Source organism: Malaya genurostris, chromosome 3, assembly GCF_030247185.1.
Source record: "Malaya genurostris strain Urasoe2022 chromosome 3, Malgen_1.1, whole genome shotgun sequence".
Lineage (NCBI taxonomy): Eukaryota > Metazoa > Arthropoda > Insecta > Diptera > Culicidae > Malaya > Malaya genurostris.
Window position 1 is genome coordinate 265,222,457 of NC_080572.1, and position 14,485 is coordinate 265,236,941.

Consider the following 14,485-nt stretch of genomic DNA (forward strand, 5'->3'; position numbering starts at 1 on the left):
ACCGTTATACTAGCGAACGGGCGACCTGGAAATGTATTTACCTTACAAATCCCTAGCAATGACGAAACGAGAAACTTCTCGGATACAAAGTTTTTCATTTTGATTGCTGAATGACGGGAGCGTGTCATTTCACCGAAAATCGTTTCGCCGAAAGGGTCATTTTGCCGAAAAGGACATTTCGCCTAAATGGTAATTTCGAATATATCACATTATGAATTAGAGCACTACAAATTCTGGCTGTTCGTCCAAAATATTTATTTGTTTCTATATCTTCTAGATATTTGATGTGGCGCAGCCACATAACCGAAACGAAGATGGCTCGGCGGCACAAAACCGACACAAATTCACTTTTTACAACAAAAAAAATCAGCTGGAGATCAATCTATTAACTCTAAAAATCAGTGCAGGTGTTATTTTCGCATGAAATTTATCGAGGAGAAAAGCCTTTGAAGCCCGCTAAACAATCCGGCATTTGTAAAAAAAAGTTATCAAAGGTAAACCGACACAAGGTCCGAACCAGGCGCGGCAACTATGGAGGGGCAAGGCACTTTTTGCCCCCCAAAAGATTTCTTGGAGGGGCCATGCCCCCCCATTATTTTGGCAACTGGAATAAATATTAAAAAAATTTGCTAGAAATATCTTATGATATAACACTTTTTTCTGTTATCCCCATAATTCGTCTCCGTAATCCTTCATATTTCTTAACTAAGTTACTAAAATTTTAAAACTAATTTACTACAATGTGAAATGTGCTATAATTTACCACTTTCGAATATTGGTTATTGTTGTAGATTCCAAAATTAATATGGTTCACGGTTTCGGCATTTTATCGAAGCAGAAAAACGCGCGTGGGAATTTAAAGTACGGACTATATTTTTACTATTAAATTGAACTTTATTTGTGAGACTAGCTTGTTAAATTAAATTAAACTTTATTTGTGAGACTAGCTTGTCTTGCCTCCGTGATTGACTACTATCGACTGACTTGATCAGCTTTGATCGTGTTCTACTTATCCTAATGATAACGAGAGTAAGCGAATAGAGAAATAGATAAGCCGAAGTGAAGCTGTATTCACCACAGCATCTTACGCTTCGTGTAGGTACCGAATCGATATCCCTTTTCTGCAATCGATTTGCATAATCAAACATTCTCTTTATAACATTACCGGCCGCCTTGAAATGCCAGCAGTTTCAACCTAATAACTAATGACTAGCTAATACAATAATTATTTTCAACACTTAAACAACTACCTTCAAACAGTACATACTTTAACAACATGAATCTGAGGGTGGTTTTTGGTATAGATTTGAAGACGTTGCACGTTGATTCTGATGACGATGACGTCAACTCACGAATTCACTAAAATTCCTTCTTCGACGATCGATTTGTTGGATATTATTGGTGGACTGTATGAATGATTCGAGCCAGGTTCAATCACAGGTCTACGTCGGATGAGATGGATTGTTTCTGAAATCAGATGAGAGGCAATTTTTTAAACCATAATGATGAAAAACAAAACGACTTCCCTGAAGCGGTGGCTTAGCGCCACCGCAGGCGCAAAATGCGCCGATGATGCAACGTTCTCACATTGCTTGGAAACGTTCCAGTGCGACCAATGTACATGCAAGGACGATGTTGCGATGGTGCCTCTCTTGTTGGATGGTTAGTTGATCCCGGGATGATACCCTCTATAATGGATGCTCGTATGGAATTCCTGCTGAGTAACGAGAATGTTGGTTTCTAGAACTATTACGAATGACGTCATAACATAACTGCGCGTGGAGGTCCCTCAACCTCCACTGGAAACAAGTCGCCTTGATTTCGATTTTACTGCAACTGTAAAAGTACTAGGAGCAGGACGCAGGATAGACGAACAGACAAGATGACTTCTAGAAGGTGGTCAGGTGTTGTTGGAAGGCCTTCTGATGCTAATAGCATTTTTATACTAGTTGGTGTCATACCCTCGATGCATACTGTAGATTGTTGATTTTTCATGTATGACAAATACAGACGGACGACGTGCATTATTTTCGGGTCACGAAGTCTTGCTTTCAAGAAGCGTTCGTCGCCATTTGCAGATTGTGAAGTAAGACGTACAATTGGAGGACGCATTGGATCATAGTTAGTGGATGGTGCAGCTTCGATGTCATTACTTCCTAAGACCGGAGTAGTGTTGTTTTGAATAATTCTTGTTCCTTTGTAAGGGTTGATGGTTTCACCTTTTTGAAAATTTATGAATTTTGAGGCAATATCTGCACCTGGATGCCCGGAGAATTGAACCCGTGCAGCTGCTAGTAAGTCCTTGTCCAATGGTAAGGTATATTGTAATGACATATTATTGTTATTGTTGTGGCAGGTGTTGTTACTATTAGTGTTCAAGTTGCTGTTGTAGTGCACATTATTGTCGTTGTTGTTGTTGTTGTTGCTGCTGCTGTTGTTGTTGCTGTTGTTGTTGTTGTTGTTGTTGTCGTGTTTGCTGTTGTTGGTGTAGTTGTTGTTTTTACTGCGTATACTGTAATTTGTATTATTTTGTTGTTTCCGCTTCCGATGTTTTCGTCTGATGTTTGCTTTTTCAGCTTGTTTTTCTTGCAGCCGTCGAGTGCGCTGTTTCTTGTCATACTCACTCCAGTCTCGTTTCCAGATTTTTTTACTTCCAATGAAGCGCCAGCCACTGTCGCATGTTTGAATTTCCTTCTCTTTGAGTTCTTCAGCTAGAGACTTAGGTTTGGTATTTTGGTCTTTGGTTCCGATACTGGAGATTGAAGTCGATATTGCTTTGACTTCATCTCTCAATTCTTCCAGAATAGTGTTAGGTATTATTGCAGGGACTTCAGATTTGGTAGGTAGTAAGAATTTTTCTTCGAGGCGAAGAAGCCGTTCGCTCATTTCCTTGATGTGCTGGTCATTGACTTTACTAAAATCGCAAACGTTTTTTATGGCACTGTGTAACGAGGCCTCGAATGACTGCATGCGCTGACCTACTTTATCGCAAATGTTGTGGTCGTTTCTGCTGATACTGGACAATGACTGCTTCACGTCGATGAGCAAGCGCTCGACACTGTCGAATATTTCCAGGTAATGGGTTTTCATGTCTGCAGTGGTCCGGTGATACGTTTCCGTTTGATTTTTTGTGTGCTTTAGAAGTTGCTCCTGTAGATGAAGTAGTTTTAGAGTTTCAGCTCCTGTCCTTATTAAATGTTGACAGTCGGCACACACTGGTACCATAAATGCCAGAATAAAATTTTCTTGATGCCGCTGCACGCCGATGCAGGCTGAATGGTACGATTTTTCACAGAATTCGCATTTCCAAAGGAAGCGATCGTCAATATTATTCTAGATAAAATTTGTCCGAAAGGCTATGAAAAAAGCCCGCGCGCGACGTAGACTACGCGTCAAAGAATAAAAAAATATAAATTACTTGCGGAGCGCTCGAAAAAGCGAACCGCGCCCGATGACTGTTCGAGGCGAAAAAAGGATGTAATGATTTTTTGGTATTTCGGTGACGCGATCAATTCCGTACTGTTCAACTGGTTTGTATGTCCTGTTGCTGTCTTTCCATATGTTCATCCTTGACTGGCATCTCGTTGTCCTCAATTGGCAGGACACAAATTTTCGAAATAGCTCTAGTGTACAGGCCGTCCTTGGTTTTGACCTTAACCACTCGAACATTTCGATCACCTCCGATGTGAACCTCAATGATGCGTCCCATAACCCATCGTAGTGGTGGCTGATTATCGTCCTTGACGAGCACCATCATCCCTTCAGTAAGATTTTGTTGTTGTATGGTCCACTTAGCACGGTTTTGTAAATTTGATAAATACGATGTGGACCACTTTTTCCAAATGGTTTGTATATATCTCTGGACTCGTTGCCATCTCGAAAGAGTGTTTTCTCGCAGCTCTTGTAAGGACGGTTCTAATATCGCTGACATTGGTCGGTGTATCAGAAAGTGAGCTGGTGTGAGGACGTCCAAATCAGATGGATCGTTACTGATCGGAACTAAAGGTCGACTGTTCAAGCAGGCTTCAATCTGCGTTAATAAGGTGTTGAACTCGTCTGGCGTGATGATATCTGTGCCCAGAGTTCGCTTGAGGTGATATTTCATAGACTTCACCGCTGCTTCCCACAGGCCGCCAAAGTTGGGAGCACGCGGCGGGATAAACTTGAAATTGATGCCTTCGTTTGCTGCTGCTTGTGGGATGGAGTTGGTGAATGTTTGTGAATTGAATAAGAGACGAAGTTGATCCAATTCCCTCTTTGCACCCACAAAATATTTGGCGTTATCGCACATGACAATTTCCGGTCGGCCGCGTCGGGCAACTAAACGACGAAGTGAAGCGATAAACCCATCAGTAGTTTGATCCGACACCATTTCTAAATGAACCGCCTTTGTAACAAGACAGATAAATATTACCACATAGCAAATTCGAACATCAGTTTTGCGATTCGGGAAACGTATTCTGAAAGGACCACAATAGTCTACACCCACGCGTGTGAACGGTGGAGCTGGACAAACTCGCTCAGATGGTAAATTGCCCATGACTTGTTCTTGTGGTTTTGGATTTGCGCGAAAACAGCGCACACAGGTCCGTATAACCTGTCTACTCAAATTCCTCAATCGGAGTGGCCAAAACCGTTCTCGAATACTGGCTATTAAGAGTTGTTGGCCAGCATGCAGAAAAGTGCGATGATAGTGAGTTATTATTAGAAGTGTAAGTGGGTGATGGTTATCTAAGATCATAGGGTGTTTCCTACTATAGGAAATGTGAGCATTTTCAAGCCGACCACCTACAACAATGAGTCCATCAGTGAGAGTAGGACGCAGCGAGATTATTTCAGTCGGTGTTGAACAGTCGTTCGCACCGCACGCGTATAGCTCTTGGCTCCTGGAATTTTTTTTTTCTGGCTACCTAGAGTTTCATTGATTCAAGGCTTCAGTCTTTTTCAAGGCTACCTGAATCACTAACTAAGTGACTAAGTGATACAAAGAGTGATATTAGAGTGACTAAGAAATTAATCAGCCTTTTTTAAGGCTAGCTAGGAGTCTAATCGAAGACTAATTTAGCCTAGTTAATTTAATTTAAAATTTCATTAATTTCAAAAATGCCTGCGTCCAACCGGAAAGGCAACAAGCCTAAGGCTAAAAATAATTCAATACGGAATAAATCACAATCCGTTATTCAACATTTTTCTAATAACATTCACGATCTTATAGAATCTGAATGTAAAAATAAAAGACAACGGACGGATTTCCCTACCGTTGATCCTATGCCGTCTAACAATATTTACGAGATTCTTCCTGAATCCGATTGTAGCGACATAGAAGAAAATTCTTCAAAAATTCCCAAAATGGACGCTTGTCGTTCTGGGAAGAAACATCAATCTATGCCACCAGTGACGGTGATGATTTCCGACTTCAAAGCATTCCGTACTGAGCTTTCTACTTTTCTCCCGGAAGTAAAAGTCTCATTTCAAATCGGACGAAGAGGAGAATGTCGAGTCTTGGTGGATGGATTGGAAGATTACGAACGTCTTATTCGATATTTGTCCGAAAAACTTCATAAATTTTATTCATATGATATAAAATCAGACAGACCCTTCAAGGCTGTCTTGAAAGGATTATCAAATGATCAAAGTATTGATGAAATTAAAAATGAACTAAAAGAATTGCTTGGTTTTGCCCCTTCCCAAGTAATACTTATGAAAAAAAGAGCGAATGGTACTTCTAAACCACGCTCTGGAATTTCCCATGAACTTTACCTAATACACTTCAATCGAAGTGATGTAAACAATTTGAAAACTTTAGAAAAAGTACGTTTCATTTCCCACATTAAAATTCATTGGGAACATTATAAACGGCATAATCGTATTGCAAACTTAACGCAATGTCGTCGTTGCCAAGGCTTCGGTCATGGAACCAAAAATTGTCATATGGATATACGGTGTTTGAATTGTGGTAAATCGCATTCGAAAGACGCCTGTCCAATGAATGAAACCACTGATAAATTTTCATGTTCAAATTGCAATGGAAATCATAAATCCAATTATTTGAAATGTCCTGTCAGGGAAAAAATTTTAAACGCTCGTTCGCTTAGACAACAAGTCAAATCAACGACCTTAAATTTACAGAACATACCTGAAAATTCTTCTAAGGCACCTGCCAATTCGTCTTCTAACGAAAACAATTTATTGACAGGTAGATCGACCTCGTCATCATCTTCTTCTAATTTCACTTATGCTGGTATATTAGGTAGAAATCTATCTCCTATTTCTTCTAATGTAAATAATCAAAACACAGGACCGCCTTGCAGTTCTTCTTCTAACGAAAACAATTTATTAATAGGTAGACCGGCCAAATCATCTTCTTCTAATGGCAGTCTACCTACAAATATTCCTTCAATGCCATTCGCTTCTTTAAATGAAGTCGATTTAGGCGATATAACTGAAAATAAAATGATCTACCTACAAGATCAACTTTTTCAAATGATCATCCAAATGAATTCGACTTCATCACTTTTTGAAGCATTTCAAATCGGATGGAAATTTGCAAATAATATTATAATGAATTTAAAATTTAACAGTGATGTTAAATAATTATTTGAATATTTTAAATTGGAATGCTCGATCTTTGAAATCGAGTGAAGATGAATTTTATAATTTTCTCAAAGTTCACAAAATTCATATTGCCATTGTGACAGAAACTTTTCTTAAACCAAATGTAAAGTTATTGAAAGCTTGGGAATCGAAGTTGAAACCATTCATGGAATTTATTTCATCGCTGGAGCATATTTGCCATTCCAATGCACCGGCGAACAATTAAATTTCTTTAAAGGCGATTTGCAAAAACTTACAAGATATCGATCGAAATTTTTCGTAATAGGGGACTTAAATGCTAAGCATGTCCAGTGGAATTGTAGGCAAAATAACAGTAATGGTAAAATACTTCATAATCAACTCTCAGCTGGTTACTTTACAGTTCTTCATCCCAGTAATCCTACTTGTTTCTCTTCCGTGAAAAACCCGTCTACAATTGATCTGGTTCTAACAGATCAAAGTCACATTTGTAGTGAACCGATTACTCATGCTGATTTTGACTCAGATCATCTTCCAGTAACATTCAGACTTTCCAACGAAGCTATAATTAATCCAATTAGTTCTATTTTCAACTATCATAGAGCTAATTGGTTGAATTACAGATCTCACATTGAAAATCATGTGGATCATGAAACTATTTTAGAAAATTCTGCGGACATCGACACAGCAATTGATAATTTGAATCATTATATTATCGAAGCTAGAAATCTTTCAGTTCCCAAAGCTCAAACTAAATTAAATTCTCCTATCATCGATGACAATCTTCAACTGCTCATTCGGTTGAAGAATGTTCGTCGACGACAATATCAACGTTCTCGTGATCCTGCTATGAAAAACATAGTTAAGGATTTACAAAAAGAAATTAAACATAGATTTACTCTTTTGCGAAATGAAAATTTCGCTAAAGAAGTTGAACAAATTAAACCATATTCTAAACCTTTCTGGAAACTTTCTAAGGTTCTTAAGAAACCTCAGAAACCTATTCCTGCTCTCAAGGAAGGAAATCAAATACTTCTTACAAATGGCGAAAAAGCTCAAAAACTTGCTCAGCAGTTCGAGAGTGTCCACAATTTTAATTTGAACGTTGTGAGTCCTATTGAAAATGAAGTCTCACTGAAATATGATCATATTTCAACTCAAGTGTTATCACACGATGACATTATTGAGACGAATTTTGATGAAATTAAATCAATTATTAGAAAACTTAAAAACATGAAGGCTCCTGGTAATGATGGAATTTTTAATATTCTTATTAAAAATCTTCCCGATGTAGCCTTGAGACTCCTGGTTAAAATTTTCAACAAGTGTTTTTCATTAGCTTACTTCCCAAAAAGATGGAAAAACGCTAAAGTAATTCCTATCCTAAAACCTGATAAAAACCCAGCAGAAACATCAAGTTATCGCCCAATTAGCTTACTTTCTTCTATCAGTAAACTTTTTGAAAAAATTATCTTGTTAAGAATGATGACTCATATAAATGAGAATTCAATTTTTTTACCAGAGCAGTTTGGATTTCGTCATGAACATTCAACTACTCATCAACTTGTCAGAGTAACGAACATGATAAAAGCAAATAAATCTTCTGGGTTATCCACTGGAGTTGCTCTTCTAGACATAGAAAAAGCATTCGACAGTGTTTGGCACAAAGGTTTAATAGCAAAAATGTCTGATTTCCAGTTTCCTATTTATTTGATCAAAATGATTCAAAATTATTTAACTGATCGTACTCTTCAGGTTAGCTATCAGAATTGTAAATCTGAATTGCTACCCGTACGAGCCGGTGTTCCGCAGGGTTCGAGTGTAGCTCCAATCTTGTATAATATTTTCACTTCTGATCTTCCAAATCTACCCGTTGGTTGTCAGAAATCGCTATTCTGTGACGACACAAGTCTGTTAGCCACAGGTAGAAATCTAAGAGTGATCTGCAGTCGCCTACAAAGAAGTTTAAATATTTTCAGTGATTATCTGTCAAAATGGAAAATTAAACCAAATGCAGCAAAAACGCAATTAATTATCTTTCCTCACAAGCCAAGAGCTTCTTTTCTTAAACCAAACAATAATCACATTCTCAAATTGAATGGCTTGGAATTGACATGGTCTGATCAAGCTAAATACTTAGGTTTAACGTATGACAAAAAACTCACTTTCAAGGATCACATTGAAGGAATCCAGGCAAAGTGTAATAAATATATTAAATGTTTATATCCTCTTATAAACAGAAATTTTAAGCTCTGTCTAAAAAACAAATTGTTAATTTATAAACAAATTTTCAGACCAGCCATGCTTTATGCGGTACCAATTTGGTCAAGCTGTTGTTCCACCAGGAAGAAAACGCTTCAAAGGATTCAGAATAAAATTCTGAAAATGATTCTGAAGCGTCCTCCCTGGTTTAGTACAAATGAGTTACACAGACTCACAAATATAGAACCATTAGATGTAATGTCACATAATATTATAAGCAAATTCCGACAAAAATCGATGCAATCTTCAATTGAATCGATTCGCTCTCTGTATTAGTTAGTAAGTTAGTATATAAGTTCCTTTTCCCCATTACACAATACAAGTAGGTTTAGAATTTTCCCTACACAAAAATCTCAGAATTGCGGAAGCAAATGATGTCTTCATGGTAATAACCAAATCATATATATATATAACAGGGCTGAAAAGTCACCACTTGAGGCTGAACACCCAATTTAAATCTTAATAATTTAATTTTAACTCATATTCCAATAAATAGTTATTTAAAAAAAAAAAAAAAAAAAAAAAAAAAAAAAAACGCAGCGAGATTAGACGGGATGACGGATTCACTTCGCCTTTGAGCGTCAACTGAGATATGTCTTCAGCAAAGCTTTCTTGTTGAGCGATTTTCACGAGTTCCAATAAAGCTTCTTCACGTTCAGGATATGAAATGTATCCTACCCTCTTATTGTTGCGATTTCTACAATTAGAGGTGAATCTCCGACACATCGCTGTAAGGCGAACGAGAGCTGTCAATGTTGATCGCAGCATAAAAATTTCATTGGGTGGACGAGGTTGAACTAGAGTAGCTACAACAGCTTTTTCTTCCAGCAACGATTTATCATACTCTGATGTGTCCAGTAACGCTGTTTTGGGCCACGCATTTCGTGGTTTGTGTAACCATGCTGGTCCGTACCACCACATTTGATGTTCTGCTAACTGTTCAGGGGTCATTCCGCGTGATATGACGTCGGCCGGGTTTTCCGAACCGGCGATGTGATTCCAAATACCTGCTTGGGTCAGATGTTGGATTTCTGACACCCTGTTCGCCACAAACAATTGCCAACGGGCTGGTGACGATGATAACCAACACTTGACAATTGTGGAGTCCGTCCAAAAATACGGTTGAGCTGATACTTGAAGACTGTCAACCACCTTCTCGTAGAGATGACTTAGTACCAGTGCGGATGACAATTCCAATCGAGGAATGGTCATCTTCTTCCTCTTGCGTGGAACATCATCCAATGGAGCGACTCTGGATTTTGCTGTGATTAGCCTAACCGTTATTTGACCGTCAACCATCGTGCATCGAAGATAGACGCACGCCCCGTACGCTTTTTCTGAAGCGTCACAAAAACCGTGGATTTCGACTGAAACCGTATCGTTGTTAAAGGCCAGCCAGCGAGGAACATTGAGGGTAGACAATCCAGCTAAGCTGTGACGAAATTTCAGCCACCAATGCTGAAGCTCTTCGCTAAGTGGTTCCATCCAAGAGCATTTCTGTTTCCAGAGATCTTGGAGGAAAATTTTAGCTTGGACAACTACTGGTCCTACCAATCCGAGAGGATCAAAAAGGCGAGCGAAATCGGACAAGATAATACGCTTGTTGATCTCAGTGGAATCATTCCACTGAGGCACAGAGAATCGAAAGTTGTCCGATCGAGGTTCCCACGAGAGACCTAATGTTTTGATGGTCGCCGTTGTCGAGTCTAGTTCCAATGATGTACGGTCGTCCTTCAATGAGTCAGGAATGACTGCCAATATTTCCGAACTGTTGGAGCTCCATTTCCTGAGAGTAAAACCCGCAGACTCCAAGAGTTGATTTAACTCATCATATAACTTTATGCCGTTTTCTATGCTATCCGTACCCGATAGCATATCATCCACATAGAAATCCTTCAGAAGTATTTTTGATGCCATCGGATACCGTTGGGCTTCATTCTCTGCTAGACGCTGGAGGCTTTTGGTTGCAAGATACGGGGCTGATGAAGTTCCGTAGGTGACGGTCGAAAGTTCGAATGTTCGAATTGGTTCTGATGAAGAATCTCTCCATAAAATTCTTTGAAGACGATGGTCGCTCTCAGCCATATTGATCATTCTATACATCTTAGCTATATCCGCTACTAGGGCGTACTTATGTATCCGAAAACGGAGAACCGTTGAGAGTAAGTCTTCTTGGACCACCGGGCCTACCATTAAAGCTTCGTTGAGTGAAATGCCGGACATCGTCGCACACGATGCATCAAATACTACACGAAGTTTGGTAGTGCTGCTATCAGGTTTCAGAACAGCATGGTGCGGCAAGTAGTATGGGAATGGAGCTGACTCTACTTGACATAACTGTCCTGGGATCTCACGCATGTGCCCTAGATCTAAGTATTCATGAATGAATTCACAATAAGCTTTCTTAAGCGCAGGATTAGTCTCCAGTCGTCTCTCCAGTGCCATAAATCTTCTTAGTGCAATTGAACGAGACTCACCAAGACGTTCGATTAAATACTGTTTCTTTGGAAGCATTACAACGAACCTTCCTGAAGCATCTCTCACGGTAGTTTCATCGTATAATTTTTCACAAAATGTCTCCTCCAAAGACATGACGGTTTTAGTTCGACATGTCTCTAGCTCCCAAAACCGGGTGAGCATGTCTTCCAACCTCTCTTCTGAGCAGGAAAATACGGCTGATGCTGAATCGAAGTTAACCGTTTTCGAAACCTTCCCTGACACAACCCAGCCCAGCTGAGTGTTTTGCAGAGTTGGTCCATCTTCTTCTAGTTTATGCTGTCCATCGACTAAGAGATCGTAAAATATTTCCGCTCCAATGATGACATCGATTGTACTTGGACAATAGAACTCGGGATCAGCCAATACGATTCCACTCGGAAATTTCCATTGCGTTATGTTAAGTCTTGTAGTTGGCAAGTCTGCAGTTACTTTCGGCAATACAAAGAAATGCATTGGAATTGTGTAATGAGATGTTCGCGAACGAACCCACGCAGTTACGGATTGTTTGGAACAGGTACTAGCTTGACCAATGCCCTTAATTGGCAAGCATTCTCGACGACGCTTGAAGTTGAGTTTCTGGACGAGATTCTCGGACATGAAACAAAGTTGGGATCCTGAATCCAACAAGGCTCGAGCAATGATGGTGTTTCCATAACCATCGCATATGTTAATAAGAGCAGTAGATAACAGGACTGTTGTCGTGACGCGTTGCGAACTTGACGAGAGGACTGAATTATGGCTAGTAGACGGGTATACTGTGGTGCAAGGAGAGTGTGTTGGCTTAACATTTGCATTTGAAATTTTATTGTGGCTTCTAAAGGTATCGGAACTTCGCGTAGCTTGTTGAATGGATGCTGATGTCTCATGAGCTTGAGACTGTTCTTGTTTCTGTTCTGGTAGCGGGTCGGGAGTGTGATTTTTCCTTGCTGGTTGTGACTGTTGATTTATTTTAGACGGTGAAGTTAGATGACCTGAGTGCAGGAGGGTATGATGACCTCTTCCACATGTGTGGCAAGTTCCTTTTGTACAAAATCTCGCTATGTGCCCGGGTGACAAGCAGTTGAGACAGAGTGACTTACGCTTTGCTTCGTCAACTCGATCCGTGATCTTCAGCCTTGTAAAATTGTTACACTTAAACGGGGAGTGAGCCTGATTTCCACAAAATGGGCATAGCAACGCTTGTTGAGTGCTAGTGTGACTGAATGTAGAGAGGCGAACGGGTTTTTTCGATTCTCCTTGGTTCGATCTCAAAGACACAATGCTGCGAAGTACCATGCACTGGTCTTTCAGAAACTCCATGAGATTTTTATATGTAGGAATTTCCGTTGAATTGTGATGATTTTCCCAGCTTCTTAGTATATTCGAATCAAGTCTCTGACACACCATATGTTGTAATATGGTACTCATTCCATCAATATCCTCACCTATTTTTTGTAACATCAGCAAATTAGTTTCGAATTCTCCTACAATACGATTTAGTTGTTCGTAGGATTCCTTATCCATTGGTTTGACGGCAAATAAAGCATCTAGGTACGATTTGGCGATCAATTTTTTATTTTCATAGCTTCCTTGCAGTGTACTCCAGGCTATGGAATAATTTACGGCTGAGAGTTCGATGGATGCTATCTCCCGCAGGGCGTCTCCGGTCAAAGATGTACGTAAATAGGTGAATTTATCAATTGTTGATAAATGTTCGTTATCGTGAATCAAACTGGCGAAAGAATCACGAAATGGAATCCACTCCCTTAGTTTTCCACTGAATGTCGGTAATTTTAGCTCTGGAAGTTTAACCCTTACTTGAGAATCAGGAATTGACGATGGTCGATGTTGAGAGACAGCTGTATCTCTGCTCGTACTAGCTGGAATCACAAGCGCTAACATTGATTGTTTCAAACACCAATACTCATTTTCAAACTCACGAATTACCTTCATGTTATCCTGCTCTCGCCGTTCCACAATGGACATGCGCAATGATTTCCGTTCTTCGTCCGTCTCTACAGTTTCTACAAAATGGTCTCCTTCTTGATCATCAGTGAGCACTTCAATACGCATCCGAATATCAAGAAATGATGTTTCTCGAGAGTATGTTCTCCACGCGGCCTTCTTCGATCCGGCTCGAAGGACCAAATGTTGTAGATTCCAAAATTAATATGGTTCACGGTTTCGGCATTTTATCGAAGCAGAAAAACGCGCGTGGGAATTTAAAGTACGGACTATATTTTTACTATTAAATTGAACTTTATTTGTGAGACTAGCTTGTTAAATTAAATTAAACTTTATTTGTGAGACTAGCTTGTCTTGCCTCCGTGATTGACTACTATCGACTGACTTGATCAGCTTTGATCGTGTTCTACTTATCCTAATGATAACGAGAGTAAGCGAATAGAGAAATAGATAAGCCGAAGTGAAGCTGTATTCACCACAGCATCTTACGCTTCGTGTAGGTACCGAATCGATATCCCTTTTCTGCAATCGATTTGCATAATCAAACATTCTCTTTATAACAGTTATTACTGGAATAGTAGGGAAAATTTTTGTGATTTTTACTTGGTTGACTTATTTTTAATCTTACCTCTCCGTTTCCTTTATAAAATGCTTTATATATTGCAGTTCGATGTTCAATGATCTGTAGTAATAATTTTTGTGCCCTCCCAAATTTTCATAGAACTTGCCGCCTCTGGTCCGGACAATAGCTTATTCCTTAAAATATCTAGCACCACTGATGCTAGTGGTGGTAATATGATTTTGCTTTCTTTAAATTTGTTATTAAATGTTAACAACTCAGATTAAAGTTGTTTGATGTCCACAAAAGTTTCTCAGCTTATTATGAATATTTTTTTAAGTGACAAGTCATGTTCCAAAACTAACTGTAAAGACACAAAAAATCTAGCTTTTTAATTTGAAGAAATAGGTTAATGGAATCTTTTACAATATTTTAGAAAAACTAGAATCCAATAAATTTTCTAAAGACATAAACTCTCTATCTCTAACAGTTCGTATATAGACGATACTATTTTAAGTAAACAACATAATTTACATGACTTTTTCGTGTCTTAAGGTTTGGAGCATGGTTTGTTAGCATGGGGAAAGTAGGGTCTAAATGATGGAGAAAAAATCATTTATGTGATTTTTTTTCAGATCTATTGTTCAA

General features: G+C 39.1%; 1 protein-coding gene across 1 annotated transcript; it reads right to left on the minus strand.

Annotated features, from left to right (window-relative positions):
• Window positions 1-3,523: 3,523 nt before the first annotated feature.
• Window positions 3,524-13,386, minus strand: LOC131434312 (uncharacterized). Its single transcript, XM_058600978.1, has 2 exons — window positions 9,514-13,386; window positions 3,524-4,387 (listed from the first exon to the last, which is right to left on the minus strand). Exons 1-2 carry the CDS (start codon window positions 13,384-13,386, stop codon window positions 3,524-3,526), a joined length of 4,737 nt encoding a protein of 1,578 aa, XP_058456961.1.
• Between the last annotated feature and the right edge of the window lie 1,099 nt (window positions 13,387-14,485).